Genomic DNA, 14,895 nt, shown 5'->3' with positions numbered 1-14,895 from the left:
GCGGGTGCTGCTCGTTCTCGGGGCTTTCACCTCGCCGGTAAAGCAGACCTGCCCGGGCAAAGTGTGGTGCTTTGGGTGGACAGAGTGCGTTCCTCCTATCATCAGTTGTTCTGGCATCTCCTCTTTTCGTATCTCATTCTTGTGGCGACTTGTGTTTGCGTATCACGAGACAGTTTTAGAGTGTGTTGTTTTCCTAGTGCTTCCCGTCATGAAAACCGAGTCAGGGTGTATGGTTACTTTTAATACTTAAAATTGTCTTTAATTTTGCTTTGTGTAGGCTTATGCATGTTTCTTGCTTCTGGTACATTTTATGACTTTATTCTCTTTCTGATTTACTACTTAAGCATAATTTTATGATTGGCTGTTACTCCGTTTCGGTTTTGTGAAGTGCTCTGAGTCCTTGCAACGTCGTGACTGAGCAGCTCGGGCCCTTTGGGGACCCGCGATGCAACTCCAGCGCCCTCGTTCCGAGGTCGTGTGGAAACTTGAGCTTCTGAAGTCATGCTTTTCTTGAGCAAAAATATAAAGACCCTCAAGGGGGATAAAGGGAGAGAAATCTGAAATAAGCAAGAGAAAAGGATCCCTTCTGAAAAATGGGAACAAGTTTTACATGTTTGTTCCTATGTTAGAGCTCTTTTGCATATTTGAAGGACTCCTTCCAAGGAGCAGTATAGGCGTGAGCATTTTGTTTATCTTCTATTTAGATATTTTGTTGAAGATAAAACTGATGGAGCACTTTCCACCTTTCTGAATGTCAATTGTGTTTAATAATCATGGAATTAAAACAATTTATTCTGCTATCATACTGCAGGTACTAAGATAATACCGTGTTGCTCTTAAGTTAAAATACTTGATGAATGCACAGGGAAGCTAGAATGATACTGTATGATGGTTGGAAAACTAATTTCTATAATAACCTCAAAAATTATGTTGTAGGTACCATTTAAAAATTATTTCTCTGTTTAATTGGTCAGGTTATGTTATTGATATATTTCTCACTTATCTCTTAGGTTTACAAAAGACACTGCCAGGTTCAAGGATGAATTAGACATTATGAAGTTCATTTGCAAAGATTTTTGGACAACTGTATTCAAAAAACAAATAGATAACCTAAGGACTAATCACCAGGTACTGATGATGCAGAATAATATTTAACTTAGAAGATCGGTGAGAGTTTTGAGTTGCTAGCGCATTTTTTGTTTTTCTTGGTCTAGAATAACTAGATAAGAAACCCAAAATATTCCATATTTGTTTTGTTTAAAAAGTGTGGTTTTCAATATTCATATTATCATGTAGCTTTAGAATACAATTTAGTAATTGCCTGCGATGTCTTTATTGCCACCCTGTTTGAAAATACTAAATGCTTTGAATTTCATATGCACTGTTGCAGAATTACAGAAAGGACAGGAATGATTACAGTCAATTAACATTTAAACAAGAACTTTTTAATCTATCTCCTAATAAATGTTACTAAAAAACTGGTGAAAAAGTGATGTTACTGTCTTAACATCTAAATAGAATGGCTGCCATGATTTTTTTACTTTGAAGAATAGTAAGAGTTTTCAGCAGTTGAGACAGTTGTACTCTATTGAAAATACTTGTATTAAGAAACAGCTGAGAAACTTCTCAAATTTGCTTGTTGGTGACATTGCGCTGTATCCATGTGCTTTCCTATATCAACAGCCACAGTTCTTAAAGCCAGATCAAAATAACTTAAGGAGCCATTGTACTAGAGCAAAAAATCTTTTTCCTATTGAATGACTTGGTTTTCTTATGGCCATTTGCTTCTTGTGTCAAATTAGGAAGAAGAGAATTTGTACAAGGATTATGCCAAATAAAATATTTTTTTTTTATATTTTTCAATGACTTGTTTATCAAGTAATAATAATTACCATAGAAATCTGGGGTTTTGATTCAAAGAAAGCTGCAGTGTTGAACTTAAGGTCTTAATTGTATATACAGCCTTAATTTAAGTTCAAGGCTTACGAAATTCCAAAGTAGCACAGTCAGTAGCAGGGAAATTACAATGGCAGGTGTAGATAAAGCTATACTGTATTTATACTTAATTTATTAAGATGCATAGTGTTGCACAAAATTGTATTGTAGAAAAAGCCAGACTTTTACTTTGATTGTCTGCTGGGTGTTGTTGCCTGTACTGCTATTAAGAAAAATAATTCCCACTGAATTTCAGAATCAGAATAGAGGCTTGCAAAACCCTATGAAGATTGAGATTTGAATGTAAAAATCAGTATGCATTTGATATATTACTAAAGACTTTCTAGTATGGAACTATTTTTTCTGATCACCAGAAGGACTCTTCCAAGAAGAAATGTGCATTAACATTTTTTAGGGTTAACTGATCATATTATCATCTAGGGTTTTTTTTGTATACTCACAGTCACGTATATTTTCTTTTGATATTTCTTGTAAGTAAAGAATCAAATTTAAACTTAAATTACATATGCCTTAATCTAAAATTTTGTTTTTCAGCGTGAGATCGTTATATATTTTATCTACAAGTCAAATTCATTCACAGAAAATGTTGATTCTATATTACTGCACATTTAACTAAAACCCCCAATTTTTTTTTTAAACAGGGTATTTATGTCCTTCAAGACAATAAATTTCGTCTCTTGACACAAATGTCTGCAGGAAAGCAGTATTTAGAACATGCACCAAAGGTACCCTTCTATTTCATATGTGGGGGGGTCTACCAGTTTGATTTGAATTACCTTTATCTATTAATAATAAACTTAAATTTTGTAATTTAATAGATACAAACTCTTCAAAAGGGCAGCTAAAGATAAGTCTTCAAAACCTGTGTGCTTTTTAGAAAGGCACCTTGTTTCAGAACAGTGGATTTGATTTATAGTTTGAAAAATGGTTGTGGTTGTTGTGAGACTTGCTGCTGTTACATTTGAATTACTTCACGGTAAAAGCTTGTTTGCCACTGTCACACAAATTCTTTCTCTTGGGAAAGCATGTGTTTTCAGAAACTTTGTTTAGAATTCCCAAAACACATTTGGAAGATGCTATTTGTTACCTAAAACAAGCTTCTGAGATGATGTGAATGTTCAGAAAGATAGTCCACCAATTAAAAATAGTTTTCAGTGCAGATGCTGAGTTAGGGTAATAGTTCAGGTAAGTAAAATCAGTGCCTCTACAGAACCTATCATAGAGCACTTTTGTTCAGGTGGATTAAGAAATGGGACTCAGTTCTATTTTGTGGTTTCTTAATTCTTGATCTTAGTCCTCACAATTGGCTACTGTCCTTGGGATTTTTTTTTTGTGTTTGGTGAAATGTTCCTTCTGTTTTGCAACGCATATTTTAAATATCTGCGGGCCTTTTTATTCTAAGGGATGGCCTGTGCAAGAATGCTGCCTTGGACTGTTTCTCCTTTGTTGACTTTAGTACCAGTTGCTAATTTCAGCCAAGTCTTGGGAATAATTGTTTTAAGGATATTAAGTTCCTACAGGTTTAATGGAAATAGAAAGTGACTCAAAATAGTGCCTCTAATGAGAACAATCTTTGTAGTAAGCTCCACTCTACCAAATATTGGAGCTTTCATCTACTAGAGACCTGACAAAGTCTCTCAAGCATGGTAACAAAACCCCCATGGTTTTCTGGTCCAAGTATTAAGTTGTGTTCTTGAGTACTTAGTTTTAATCTTTATCAACAAGCTTCACTGTTGACACTTATTTTGAAGTGCAACTTTGTATTTAGTATTTAGCATTCACCTGTGGACTAATCAGAGGAGGGCTATCAAATCTGGGAATAAAGAGTATTGTAACAGCTGAAGTTTCATCAATGCCTGCATGTAAGTATAATATGTATATAATAAGTAATGAATACTTGGAATATTCAATTATTAGCTCACTTGGTAACTTTCCTGACTGAGTTGTTGTTATAAGCATTTTTCAAGGTGGGATTTGTTTGAACTTTTAGACTTTCACTTTTAAAAGGATTTAGGTTAAGTACAAATAATCACACATTTATGCTGGACATACATTACTGGTTTAGGTGTATAATTTGTATTACCTGCTAACTAAGCAGATAATCAAGTTCAGAGCTGAGTCCATGTGAACTTCAGGATATGGCTTGCCACTAAATCCTTTAGTATTTAGAAAATGCTGACAGAGGATAAGCCTCCATGATGTTGAGTGGAAAGCAAAACAAAAAAGTTGTACTTACATTTGGAAGCATCAAATGCATAAGGATGTGTGTCCAGAAGGTTATTTGCACAAGTGAAGATCTCTCTCTATAGGAGTCATTAAAAATGTTAGTAAGTGAAGACCATTGTAACTACCTAAGCTGCTCAATTAAAAATTTTCCACAGACTGCACAAATTTTATGTTTAGCTGAAAAAACTTCTGTGACCTGGGACGTGGTTAACTTACCAAAAAAAAAGAAAAGAGAAAACCTGTTCAGTGTGGAGTTAAAATTTAAATGCTAAATTTAAATAATGGCTCAGTGGCTTACAATTAAACCATAAGATTGAAATGTTCCTTACCATTTATTTGAAAAAAATTATTACAAGAGAATAATTACTTGGAGAAATAACTCTAATGGTAATAATGTGATCTTACGCTGCTTTTCTTGCAGGTAAATTTCAGGTGATGATACAGAAGATGTAGAGCACATTCGAATCTGGGTATCTACTTCAAAAAGCCTTTGTGTGTGGATTCAGTATCTTGCCTCAGTCTTGTATATAACATGTAAATTATAGCAGTGTGCAGCACAATTCCAAAATATATAATAAATGCTCATCAAAATAACTTAACACTATGCTTGTGTCTTGGTATGAATTTTATTCTATACCAAAGTAATAATGTCCACATGGTAAAAACTGTGTGCTCTGTAAGTTTTCAGCTAAACATTTCAATTACCAAGAGAGCCTGGAAGACCAGAGGTGGAGTTTGAGAACAGAGAAAAATCCTGACCAAGACTAAATTTGAATAAGAAACTAATGTGTGTTGTGTTGTGTTGCCCAAAATGAATGGCCACCTTCTACCTTTCCCCATTCACTGTGAACTGGGAGGAAGCGACTGCTTTTGTGTTTCTTTGATGGAGCCATTAGCACGTGAGCCAACAGCATTCATTAAAGATGTTCGGTGGAGATCTTTGTAGGAATGTAGTCTGGGGCAGTACAAGAGAACTTGTTTTTACATAGTTTGACAGTTTCTCCTATGTCCCTAAAATTAGCTGCTGTTCCTTGTGTCAGAATGATTTTATGCCTGAGGTTGTCTATACTGGCCAAAGAAGGAAGCTTGTTCTACCATGTTGTGCATAAACTCAATATTAATGTAGTTGTTTTTAATTGCTAGCTACGGTTCACTTCTGTAATGAGTGTGTGCAGGAAGATCGTTAGGCCTCAAAGAAGCTATAAAGAATCTCCTCAGGACACTGGGATTTGCTAGATACTACTCGTTACAAGATTTGCATAACAATACATATCTTGCTTTAGGTAAGCATGAAAGCATCTTGTTAAAACTTCTAATAAGTTTTGCCATAAGACTTTTTTGTTGGCAGGTTCAGGCCTTTTACTTGTCTTCAAATGCATCATAATAGAAACTTACAGTGTTTATTCAGAAGTGTGAGAATGCCTTGTGGTAGATTGGGTTTCTGTTTTTGAGACCAGTAAATAATGGGCTGAAAAATTAGAAAAGCTGGTTTGTTAAAATAGCACCTTTGATATAAATTTACCTTCTATGATTGGAGAAGTGTATGTTGTACAGTTGCATGGTGGGCAAGAACAGTGGAAACTGTTCTCCAAAGTTCTAGGAAAAATCTGAAGCTTATCGTGGCTCAAGCCTTTTCTAGAAAGCTGTCACAAGCTGTCTAGCTAGAGATTATGAATATGATAACCAGGGTTTTATTATGCTTGATCTTAAGGTGTGACTAAGTTCTTATCTTTTCAGGTACTGTGAATGCTAGTTCAGATTAGCTGTAGCTGAATAATTTAACAGTTCTTGGAAACATGTAGAGCAAAATTTGAACCAGCCAAATGCTGTCCAGCTTTTTACAGAACTAGCAGAGGTAAAAGTAACTACAGTAGTATGGTACTCAGTGGGGATTTGCAGTTTGATTGAAAACCCCGGGTTCTTACCCTGACAATTCAGAGGAGGATGGTGGTTATTCACCTATATAAGTTTTGTTTGGAGTTGTAGGACTGGAGAAGTAGCTAGGTAGTATTCTTGCATTTCATAGGTTCTTCAGCTGCCAATTCATTCTGCTTTTAACATGTTGAAAATGTTACTAAAGAGACTAGAAATAATTCACACTGTATGTCTAGTAGATGGACATTTCAATGTTGTCCCGTTTAGGCACTTACAGTGGGGTAGACACTCAACATGTGCAAAATCTGTTACTTGCATCTCCAGAATTAACATTCTGTTATTGTCATTCACTTTGGTTGTTCACTTGATGCCTAAGACTACCATTCCACAGGCAAGAATGCCAATCATTCAAAGACATATTAATGATGTATCAATAACTGGTTATGGCTAATTATTATTTTAAATTGTGAGGAGGGGGATTTTAATTGTACAATGCACAGAAATCAGATGTCATTTAATACTGTTAATACTGCTGCTATCAGCTGAATGCATAGTTCTTTTAATTGTTGAAGACTATTGGAACTAGAGGGTCATCTATGTACCAGTTAGATGTTGATCCTCTTGGCAAAGCACTCCATATTAAATATATATAAATAAGCAAGGCAATGCATTTGACAAGATAACCATAGAGAAAATAAATTTGTTCATTCTGTTAGTAAATGCTTCTAAAAGCATTTATTCTAAAAGTATGTAATTTTCACTGGTTTCTGCAACTGTTTACTAAAAATGGTATTATTACTCAAGAAGTAGTAATGTTTACATTTTACTAAAACAATTGTTTCAGTAACGTGCTGGCTATAGTTGAGCTGCTAAGCAGTGCTAGAGCTCAGGCACCAAAACTTGAAAAAACACATTCAGCCCTAACTGTACAGATTTCTATAGTAAGGTTGCTGTTAAATAATATAGAGTGAGAAAACACACAATGTTTAGGAACAGTTTTTAAAATCCTTTAGTTTTATTTAAAAAGCCCTCAATAGGTCTGTTAGAAAAAGAATAATAATTTGTAATGTAATCTCAGACTTCACCTAATAGCAGTGTGCATAGATTACTCAGATTGTAGAAGTTCCTAACCAAGAATGTAGTTTTACCAAGACAAGAGCTTGAGAGATGATGCTGGACACCTCAATTACCACTTTACAATGATGGTGGTGATGGTATTGGAGACACTGACCATCTCAGCTAAAACTCAGCTAAAGTTATTCACAGCTGTCCCAAATGCATTAGCATGAGGGTGTTCTGAAGGGACTGTGTAGTACTTCAGGTCTGAACAGTGCAGTGTCTTGCTGCTAACTCTGATAATGCTGTTTGTACTATGGCAATGCAAAATACTGGATGTTCTCAAAACAGCCTAGGAAGGCTCGTCAGCCAGGTCCCGTTGATCGAAGTACCTAGGAATGAAGTGGAATATGGTAAGAAATCTCCAGTATGCAACATATTCCTCACTTCAAGTTGTCTGACCCATTGCTTTCTAGCTCATCTTTTAGTGTCGCTATCATAATTATGGCTTTATGGTTCAGGGGGCTCATCTGAAGAAAGGAATAAGCTTACTTTACTCTTAGGTTTATCTTAAGTCATTTTAGCTAAGTGTATTTGCTGCATTGGCCCAGAGTACTTTTAGACTTTCACTTTTAAAAGGATTTAGGTTAAGTACAAATAATCACACATTTATGCTGGACATACATTACTGGTTTAGGTGTATAATTTGTATTACCTGCTAACTAAGCAGATTATCAAGTTCAGAGCTGATATTTGTTCTTCATTCTTGCTCTCCTGGAAAAGAGATTAATATTACAACAATTCTTTTGTTACCTGTGTCAAATAGAGAAGCTATTAGATGCCAGTTGTATGTATTTGTAGTCTTCCCTTCATTCTCAAGCAAACTTAGGACATGAAAAATAAATTATTAAGACTTCTGAAAAATGATCCTCCTTACCTGCTAAACTCACCAAGTTCTTTGCACAGTTATATTAAATCTTTACCTCCAGTACCCTGACTTCTGAGCATCGTCTTGCCAGCTGTCGAATAAGAGAGTGAGCTTCAGGTAGCAAAGGTTTTTCAAGGCATGCCAACAGTGCATAAAGCCATCTACCCTGTGAGGATTCAAGTAACAAAATGTTAATTTTGAGCATTTCCTTGAAGATTCAAGCAATTCATGTTATACAGAGCAGGACTGGAGTGTAGGTCTCAAAACAAAATTACATTCAAGTGCTATATGCCATAATTGAATTTTGAAAACTGCATTAGACACTAATTGGTAGAGAGTTTTGTGTCTCTAGGTAAGATTCTTGTGAGTACTACTCCTGGGTTCCTGGCATTTTTTTGGAATGCTGGCCAAGGTATAAATTATTACAGCTGCCACTATTACAGTCCGAAGGAAGGATTATTTTAGTAATATCTAAACATTATTACTTGGCTATTAATTTTTAACTTCACAATCAGTGAAAAAACATTCCTGAAGACTGAATGTGTGAACTCAGATCGTTGTGGAATTAGTGATTAGATCTGCTTTAAGATCTGAACTGTGAAAACATGTCCTTTTGAGTTTTACATCACTGAATTCTACTGCATTCTTACAAACTTAATTTCTGCTACCAGTCTAATTTCTTAATTTAATTGCAGTGTCTAGTGGCCTTCATTGTGGGACTAAACTAAAGGTCAATGTACACATCCTCTGCAACATACTGGTTAAAAAGAAAACAGTCCTACACAGGAAAGGACAGAACATGAAAGGCCTTGAAGTGACTGAAAAAAAATAGTGAAACTATGCTAAGCATCATGTAATTTTTCATTACTCTTTTGCTTTGTGGTACTGAAGGAGATGAGCTGCATCCACCAAGGTCTTCTGTAGATATGATGCCATTACGCAGGTAGTCAGTCTAGTTGTGGCCAAACTCCATGCCAATGTAGCCTGTTACTCAGGAGTTCTTAGTAGGATTCATTTGTCACCACGTGAATGCAGCTAAGCTTTCTGGTCTGTGCTGCATGTGGAAAGATTCCATGTGTCTTTGCCAGCACACTGTAATTGGAGGTGTTGGTAAATAGTGTGCAGCACCCTGACAGAACCAAAGCTGCTGCGGTCTTTCTCCTCTCCTAAATGTTGGTACTAATTGAGTCTCGTGGCTTAAGTTAGTGTGGCAAGTGATACAAATGGGAGGGGGTTTGGGCAGTACTTTTAATGTCTGTATCTGTTATGTTTTGTAATTTCAGCCTTCCAAAAACAACTGTAAATACTCATTTTAGTATCTAATCAAGAATGTTTTGAAAGTAAGAATATGATACAACCATCTAGAGAACTCTTTAGAAAATTAAAATAATAGAAAACTGCAAACAATTTATTCTTTGTTTAATGCATTCATGTGCAAGTAGTTAGAATAAATTAAAAATTACCAGTTCTGGAGTAAATTTTTTCTCTCCAAACCAGCTTATCAGGTATTCTAAGACACTGGTTACTGTTGCCTTCAAAAGAGGAACAAGAAAGAGACAATACAGTATCTGCAATGTTTTGCTTTGCTGCCCTTCTAGCTGAAGGATTTTATTATAGAAAAAGTATTTCTACTCTACAGTATTTATTCCAGGTTGAAGTTACATATAAGAGTAAAGTAAGTGTTAAAGTACCACTTTTTGGAAAGAATTTTCTATGAAATGAATTAAGTTTCTGTGTAAGTGAAAAGTTATGGATAAGTAGCTACACATTAGGAAAGAGACATTGCACTGACTGGTTGGTTGTATATAATGGTGGCAAGTAGGAAATGTAGTAAAGGAAATGTGTGATTCTTCTAGCTTTGCAATGTACATAGAATTTCACAAACAAATTGAAGGACTGCACTTAAAACACTAAATGAGAAATTTTAAAACATTGTAAAGCACCTGTTGGGGCATTCAGCAAAAATTCAAACATTAAATGTGCTATAGAGAAATTACAACAACAAAATACTTTCAGAACTAGTCATGAAAAATCTTTGCTAGTAAAGTTATTTGTAGCTGAATGTGAGATAATGAATACGTGTTTTCTTTCTAAGTGTACAGTTAATAGAATTTGTAATAAAGAATTGTCTAGGCAAAGAAAAATAGATAAGCCTTCTGCAACAGACAGAATATGAGAAATAATGATTTAGGCAATGTCATGATATGATTCTAAAAGGTAGGCTCACCTGATTCATCCTGCTTACAATACTTAACAAAGGGGGAAAGCCCACCTGAAAGAAATCAAGTTGGAAAATGCAACCATTATCACAAACATTTTTGTTCTAATTTAGAACATACTAAGATTTTAATTTGATGTTCAGACACTTGCAGTGATTTTGAAGTCTGTTCTGAGCTTTGAAATTTATTAGAAAAGTATCTTCAAGAAAGTTTAAGGTCCAGTGAAGTATCAGAGCACCTTGCTTCTACTGTTATTTGTTAAAGTTTTGTTTTTTCAAAATGATGCAGTGAAGAACATGTTTGTAGGGTAACACGTATGAGGAGGGTAAGCACGTATCACTGTGCAACAAAACACTAAAGCAGACTACGAAGAAAGCTTCCATTCGGTTCAGTGAGAACAAAGTAGTGACTTCAGCTGATAATGGATGAAGAAATGCTTCAAATTTTGACTGAAGACATAGACTTATTTTCTGCTTCACTTAGTGTCTGCTTAAAAAGAATGTAAAATGGGACTTGCTGGGCTCACCAGAGCCTCCTACTTTCTATTTAGCACAAAGTGGTAATAAACAGAGGATTGTTTCTGGCAGTTTGTCTAGAAAATCGCTGCTGAAAATTAAATAGAAGTCCTATACTCACCTTCATGTAATCAATTCCTAAATTTTCATTATCAGATAGTGCATCTATTTCTGAGTATACTCTTTCACCCAGGCAGAATTTCTTCCAGCCTTCTTCATCCTCTGCTTTTGGCTGAAGTAAATAAAAATAAATTAAAACCGTGTGATACTGTTATCTTGAAGACACTGGCGAAAAGACTTGATAATACTCATAAATTGTTACATGAAACTATAAAGCAAGATTAACCGTGGATTTAATAACTGCGAAAGCAAACCACAGAGCGCTGTTATGAATTCTACTCACCATAGTAACATTGCTGTCCAAATGTTGTGACCGCCAGTGATTCCTGTGCTTGTTCAGGCTCTGAGTAATTAAAACAAAGCTAAATCACAGTTAACTCTGCAGTTATTTTATCCTAACCATAAAAGCTTTTCATTATTCTTAAAATGTATGAAAAGTATATTTTATGACTTTCTATAAATTAGTGGATTTAGAGCCAGCACAACTGGCTAAGTATTTCCCATGCCTCTTAGCAGAAATGTAATTACGATGCTCATGCTGGGTTTTTGGAAGTTAAAGCTGAAGGCATTTTGAAGTCTGTTACATAAGGTTAAGCTGAGGTAGTAAGCTTTAATAGTCTTCTAGACTTTTCTGGTTAGAACAATCTTAAGAAAAAACCCACTTTGATTTAATCCAAAAGCACACATAAAGGCAATGTCCTATTTCCAGCAGTGGTCTGTATCTGTATCAGAGGTCTACAGAATTGTTTTAATGAAGGCAAATGTACTTTCTTAGCACATTTCTTCTACCTGGCAGGAATCCTGTGTTAAGACAGATTGGCCTGCTTGACAGTTACTTGTAGAGAGCTGTAACTGTTCTGTAGAAATTTTTCTCCCACTCCAGTTGTTACTGTAGCTGTATAAAAGACCACTAAAAACGCTCTAAGAAACAGCAGCTGATGCAGTGGTTGAACAAGTGAATTCTGATGCTCTTTTCTGGTTTTAAATACTTTTTAGGATAGTCTCATCTTCACAGTGTTAATTCTGGCACAGATGAGAAGACAATTGATTTGAGCATAAAAGAATACCTATACAGTGAATAAGCCTTTAGATGTCAGTCTCCTTAGTTTTGCTAAAACCTTAGATTATGCCTAATACACAGGATGCAATGTGATCCCTTGCAGAAATGGGCTAGCTCAGTTACTGTTTACAATGTAGATGCAGTAGTACAGATCTGCTCCTTCACTAATTTTCCTCCCTGAAAAACACATGGTATATGAGCTCATGCAGAGTTCAGTGGTAGAGCAGCTCCAGCTCAGTTGGTCCCACCTCAGTGCTTGAGATACTCCTACAGTGCAGCACCAATGCACTGTAAACATGCTGTCTGCAGCACTGAAATAACAAATGATCTCTACCTACATCTTATATTTTCCATTTGACCCTGTTTGAACTATGTGTAGAGAATAGTAGAATCATAAAAAGATTTGGGTTGGAAGGTACCTTCACAGGCCATCTAGTCCAACCCCTCATCCATGGGCAGGGACATCTTCAACTAGATCAGGCTCAGAGCCCCATCCAACCTGACCTTTAGTGTTTTGAGCAATGGGGCATCTACCCCTCTCTGGGCAACCTGTACCAGTGTTTCACCACCCCCAGTGTAAAAAAATTCTTCTGTATATCTAATCTAATTCGACCCTTCTTCAGTTTAAAACTTTAGTAAGTCTTAGCTGAACTTACAACCTTTACCCTTTGAGACTGCTTAATTTTCTGTTCTTGTGTTATTTCAAGCAGGGTGCAAATGAGTCATGAAAGATTAAAGTCTGTGCTAACTCTACAACCTTACAAATATGTTTTACCAATTCAGTATTTCTCTTCATAATGGGTTGCCACTTCTATCAACAGATTCCTAAATGGACTGTGTAAATGGGCTTTATGAATCTCCTGATGGGTTAGAATCCACTTGGTTCTCAGTTAATGTTGAGTTTGGCAGAACATTTCCTGCTAGCACTAGGTTTTAATATAACTGCATAACATCATAGGGGTTTTTGTCCTTCCTCAACTATGCCGTATCATTTAATCTAAATACTGACACATTTTTGTTGAAGGATAATTTCTTAAACATGACTCTCAAGAGTTTTATCAGAGGTTTAAAAGCCACACAGTATATGCTCAATTAGCTTTCAAGAACTTAAAACTTGCCTATAAACATCTATCCTGCTACAAAATCATAACATTTCTATACCAGACGTAAAATTGTCCCCTGTAAAGCACAGGTATGTTCTATCTAGACCGTGCCAGACTCCTCACAGACTATCTTGTACCTGACGAACAGCTGAGAAATTGGCCACTTGCTGCTGCTGCCACTTGAGCGTTGGAGAGTATCCTTCAGGAGCAGGCTGACATCCGGAAATCTGAGAAAACACTGGCAATAATTATAATGTAAAGAGAGCTTTATAAGAAGAATCCTTAAGAACAAGAGAATCAGTAAATGTTTACTGTCAGCTAAACAATACTGTCAGCTAAACAATATCCTTTAAATCTTCATCTAAGAAAGGTAATTTCATGACCACATCCAAGACTGAGTTAAGAATTTGGTTTAGACAAAACATACTGTTTGACTCTTCTCATATGTACATAAGAAGAAAAACTAAATGTTCAAAATACATTGTCAAAGAATTACTTAAGGTCTTCCTTTCAGCAATTGATCTGCTTTAATCTCCCTGCTCATAAAAAGCAGGATGCTGTTGCCTTATCTGGGACAGATGGGATCAATCTTAGGCATTCTGCTTGTCAAGATAGTAAGTTGAGGAAGACAGAAGACCACAAAACCATCTAGGAAATTAAGTCTGATAGTTAAGTAGATATAACCTCTTTAAAGATTAGCATGAAAGAATTATTAAACAAATTAAAATATTTCTACAAGTGTTTAAGAATACCACTACACAGATGAGACAGATGAAGAGAATGGCTACAGAAGTTACAAGGTCATGCCAGTACTAGAAAGTTTGAGTAATCTAGTAGTGAAATCTCAGATTACATCGTTTTCATTGGAGAAAGGCAAACTTGGTCTCTTGAACTATTTGAAAGTAGATTAAAAACCAAGCTGGCAGGGCAATGCAACAACAGAAAAATCTGCTTCAACAGTAAGGAAATTCCAGTAAAATATTCCTTCCAGAAGGAAAGAAGTGGTGCTAGAATTTAATCTAACTTAAGTAAAACTTAGCTGCACTTACTACCCTTATGCTAGATAGAGACTTAAACCCAAACACAGGTATGGAGATACCTTTCTTCTAAAATTTATGCAGGTTTTATGATAAAATAATTGTAAAATTCAATGCAACATTTGATTTCCTCAGACAGTAAAATAGTCTGCTGTATATCAAATAGTATGGGGATTATCAATTTAATCAGTTAAAAAGACTACTGTTACCCAGCAGCTGAGCAGGGGTTTCTTCAAACACAGACATTTAACTCTGTAGATGCTTTTAGAATCTAGCAGTGCTATTTAGTTATGCCAATGACTCCCCAAAATTAATACAAACATCATTATAGTAACACCTTTCTCCTTTTTTTTTCCATCTCAAAACGTGTAAAAGCTCTCAAACTTACTGAAATGTTTACTGTCTGCTTCTTTTTCAATTTTCTTGGATCTATCTGTGCCACGACCACGTCAGGACATCGAGCTGCTTCAATCCTACAAGACAGAATCAAGTGGGCTGCATTTTTTCTTTCCTGTAACAGGTCAATATATGCCGGATGTCTCTGAAATACTCATAAAATCATGGAGGGACCAATTGAGTCCAAATCCTTGCACAGGACACCCCAGAAATCACACCCTGTGCTCGAGAGCGCTATCCAAATGTTTCTCGAACTGTCGGGCTTGGTGCTGTCCCTGGGGAGCCTGTTCCAGTACTCAACCACCCTCTGGGTGAAGAACCTTTTCCTGACATCCAGCCTAAACCTCCCCAGACACGGCTTCATGCCGTTTCCTCGAGTCCTGTCACCGGTCACGGGAGGAAAG

General features: G+C 36.0%; 2 protein-coding genes across 2 annotated transcripts in view; one reads left to right on the top strand and one right to left on the bottom strand.

Moving 5' to 3' along the window:
* The first annotated feature begins 45 nt into the window (after positions 1-45).
* Positions 46-4,786, top strand: TRAPPC6B (trafficking protein particle complex 6B). The gene is made up of 4 exons (XM_008639593.2): positions 46-1,128; positions 2,598-2,681; positions 3,725-3,818; positions 4,604-4,786. Exons 1-4 carry the CDS (start codon positions 1,054-1,056, stop codon positions 4,633-4,635), a joined length of 285 nt encoding a protein of 94 aa, XP_008637815.1. The 5' UTR covers positions 46-1,053; the 3' UTR covers positions 4,636-4,786.
* A 2,262-nt stretch (positions 4,787-7,048) lies between these two features.
* Positions 7,049-14,895, bottom strand: part of GEMIN2 (gem nuclear organelle associated protein 2) — a 9,993-nt gene continuing 2,146 nt past the window's right edge. The window contains exons 2-10 of the mRNA XM_017741645.1: positions 14,484-14,568; positions 13,196-13,285; positions 11,179-11,238; positions 10,897-11,007; positions 10,269-10,313; positions 9,505-9,573; positions 8,097-8,207; positions 7,829-7,887; positions 7,049-7,505 (exon numbers count right to left, since the gene is read on the bottom strand). Coding sequence (XP_017597134.1) covers positions 7,466-7,505; positions 7,829-7,887; positions 8,097-8,207; positions 9,505-9,573; positions 10,269-10,313; positions 10,897-11,007; positions 11,179-11,238; positions 13,196-13,285; positions 14,484-14,568 — 670 coding nt within the window. The 3' untranslated portion in view covers positions 7,049-7,465. The remainder of the gene's footprint in view (positions 7,506-7,828; positions 7,888-8,096; positions 8,208-9,504; positions 9,574-10,268; positions 10,314-10,896; positions 11,008-11,178; positions 11,239-13,195; positions 13,286-14,483; positions 14,569-14,895) is intronic.

Source organism: Corvus brachyrhynchos, unplaced genomic scaffold (genome assembly GCF_000691975.1).
Source record: "Corvus brachyrhynchos isolate BGI_N302 unplaced genomic scaffold, ASM69197v1 scaffold115, whole genome shotgun sequence".
In the NCBI taxonomy this organism is placed as follows: domain Eukaryota; kingdom Metazoa; phylum Chordata; class Aves; order Passeriformes; family Corvidae; genus Corvus; species Corvus brachyrhynchos.
Note: the sequence above shows the minus strand (reverse complement) of the source record. Positions and strands in the feature narration are given on the sequence as shown.

What these genes read in the sequence shown, in the direction of transcription:
- TRAPPC6B (XM_008639593.2), top strand. Translation starts at nt 1,054, where the DNA reads ATGAAGTTCATTTGCAAAGATTTTTGGACAACTGTATTCAAAAAACAA. An exon ending in ATTTAGAACATGCACCAAAG is followed by an intron (nt 2,682 to 3,724) that starts GTACCCTTCTAT and finishes CTTTGTATTTAG; the next exon opens with TATTTAGCATTCACCTGTGG. An exon ending in AGTTTCATCAATGCCTGCAT is followed by an intron (nt 3,819 to 4,603) that starts GTAAGTATAATA and finishes CTTTTCTTGCAG; the next exon opens with GTAAATTTCAGGTGATGATA.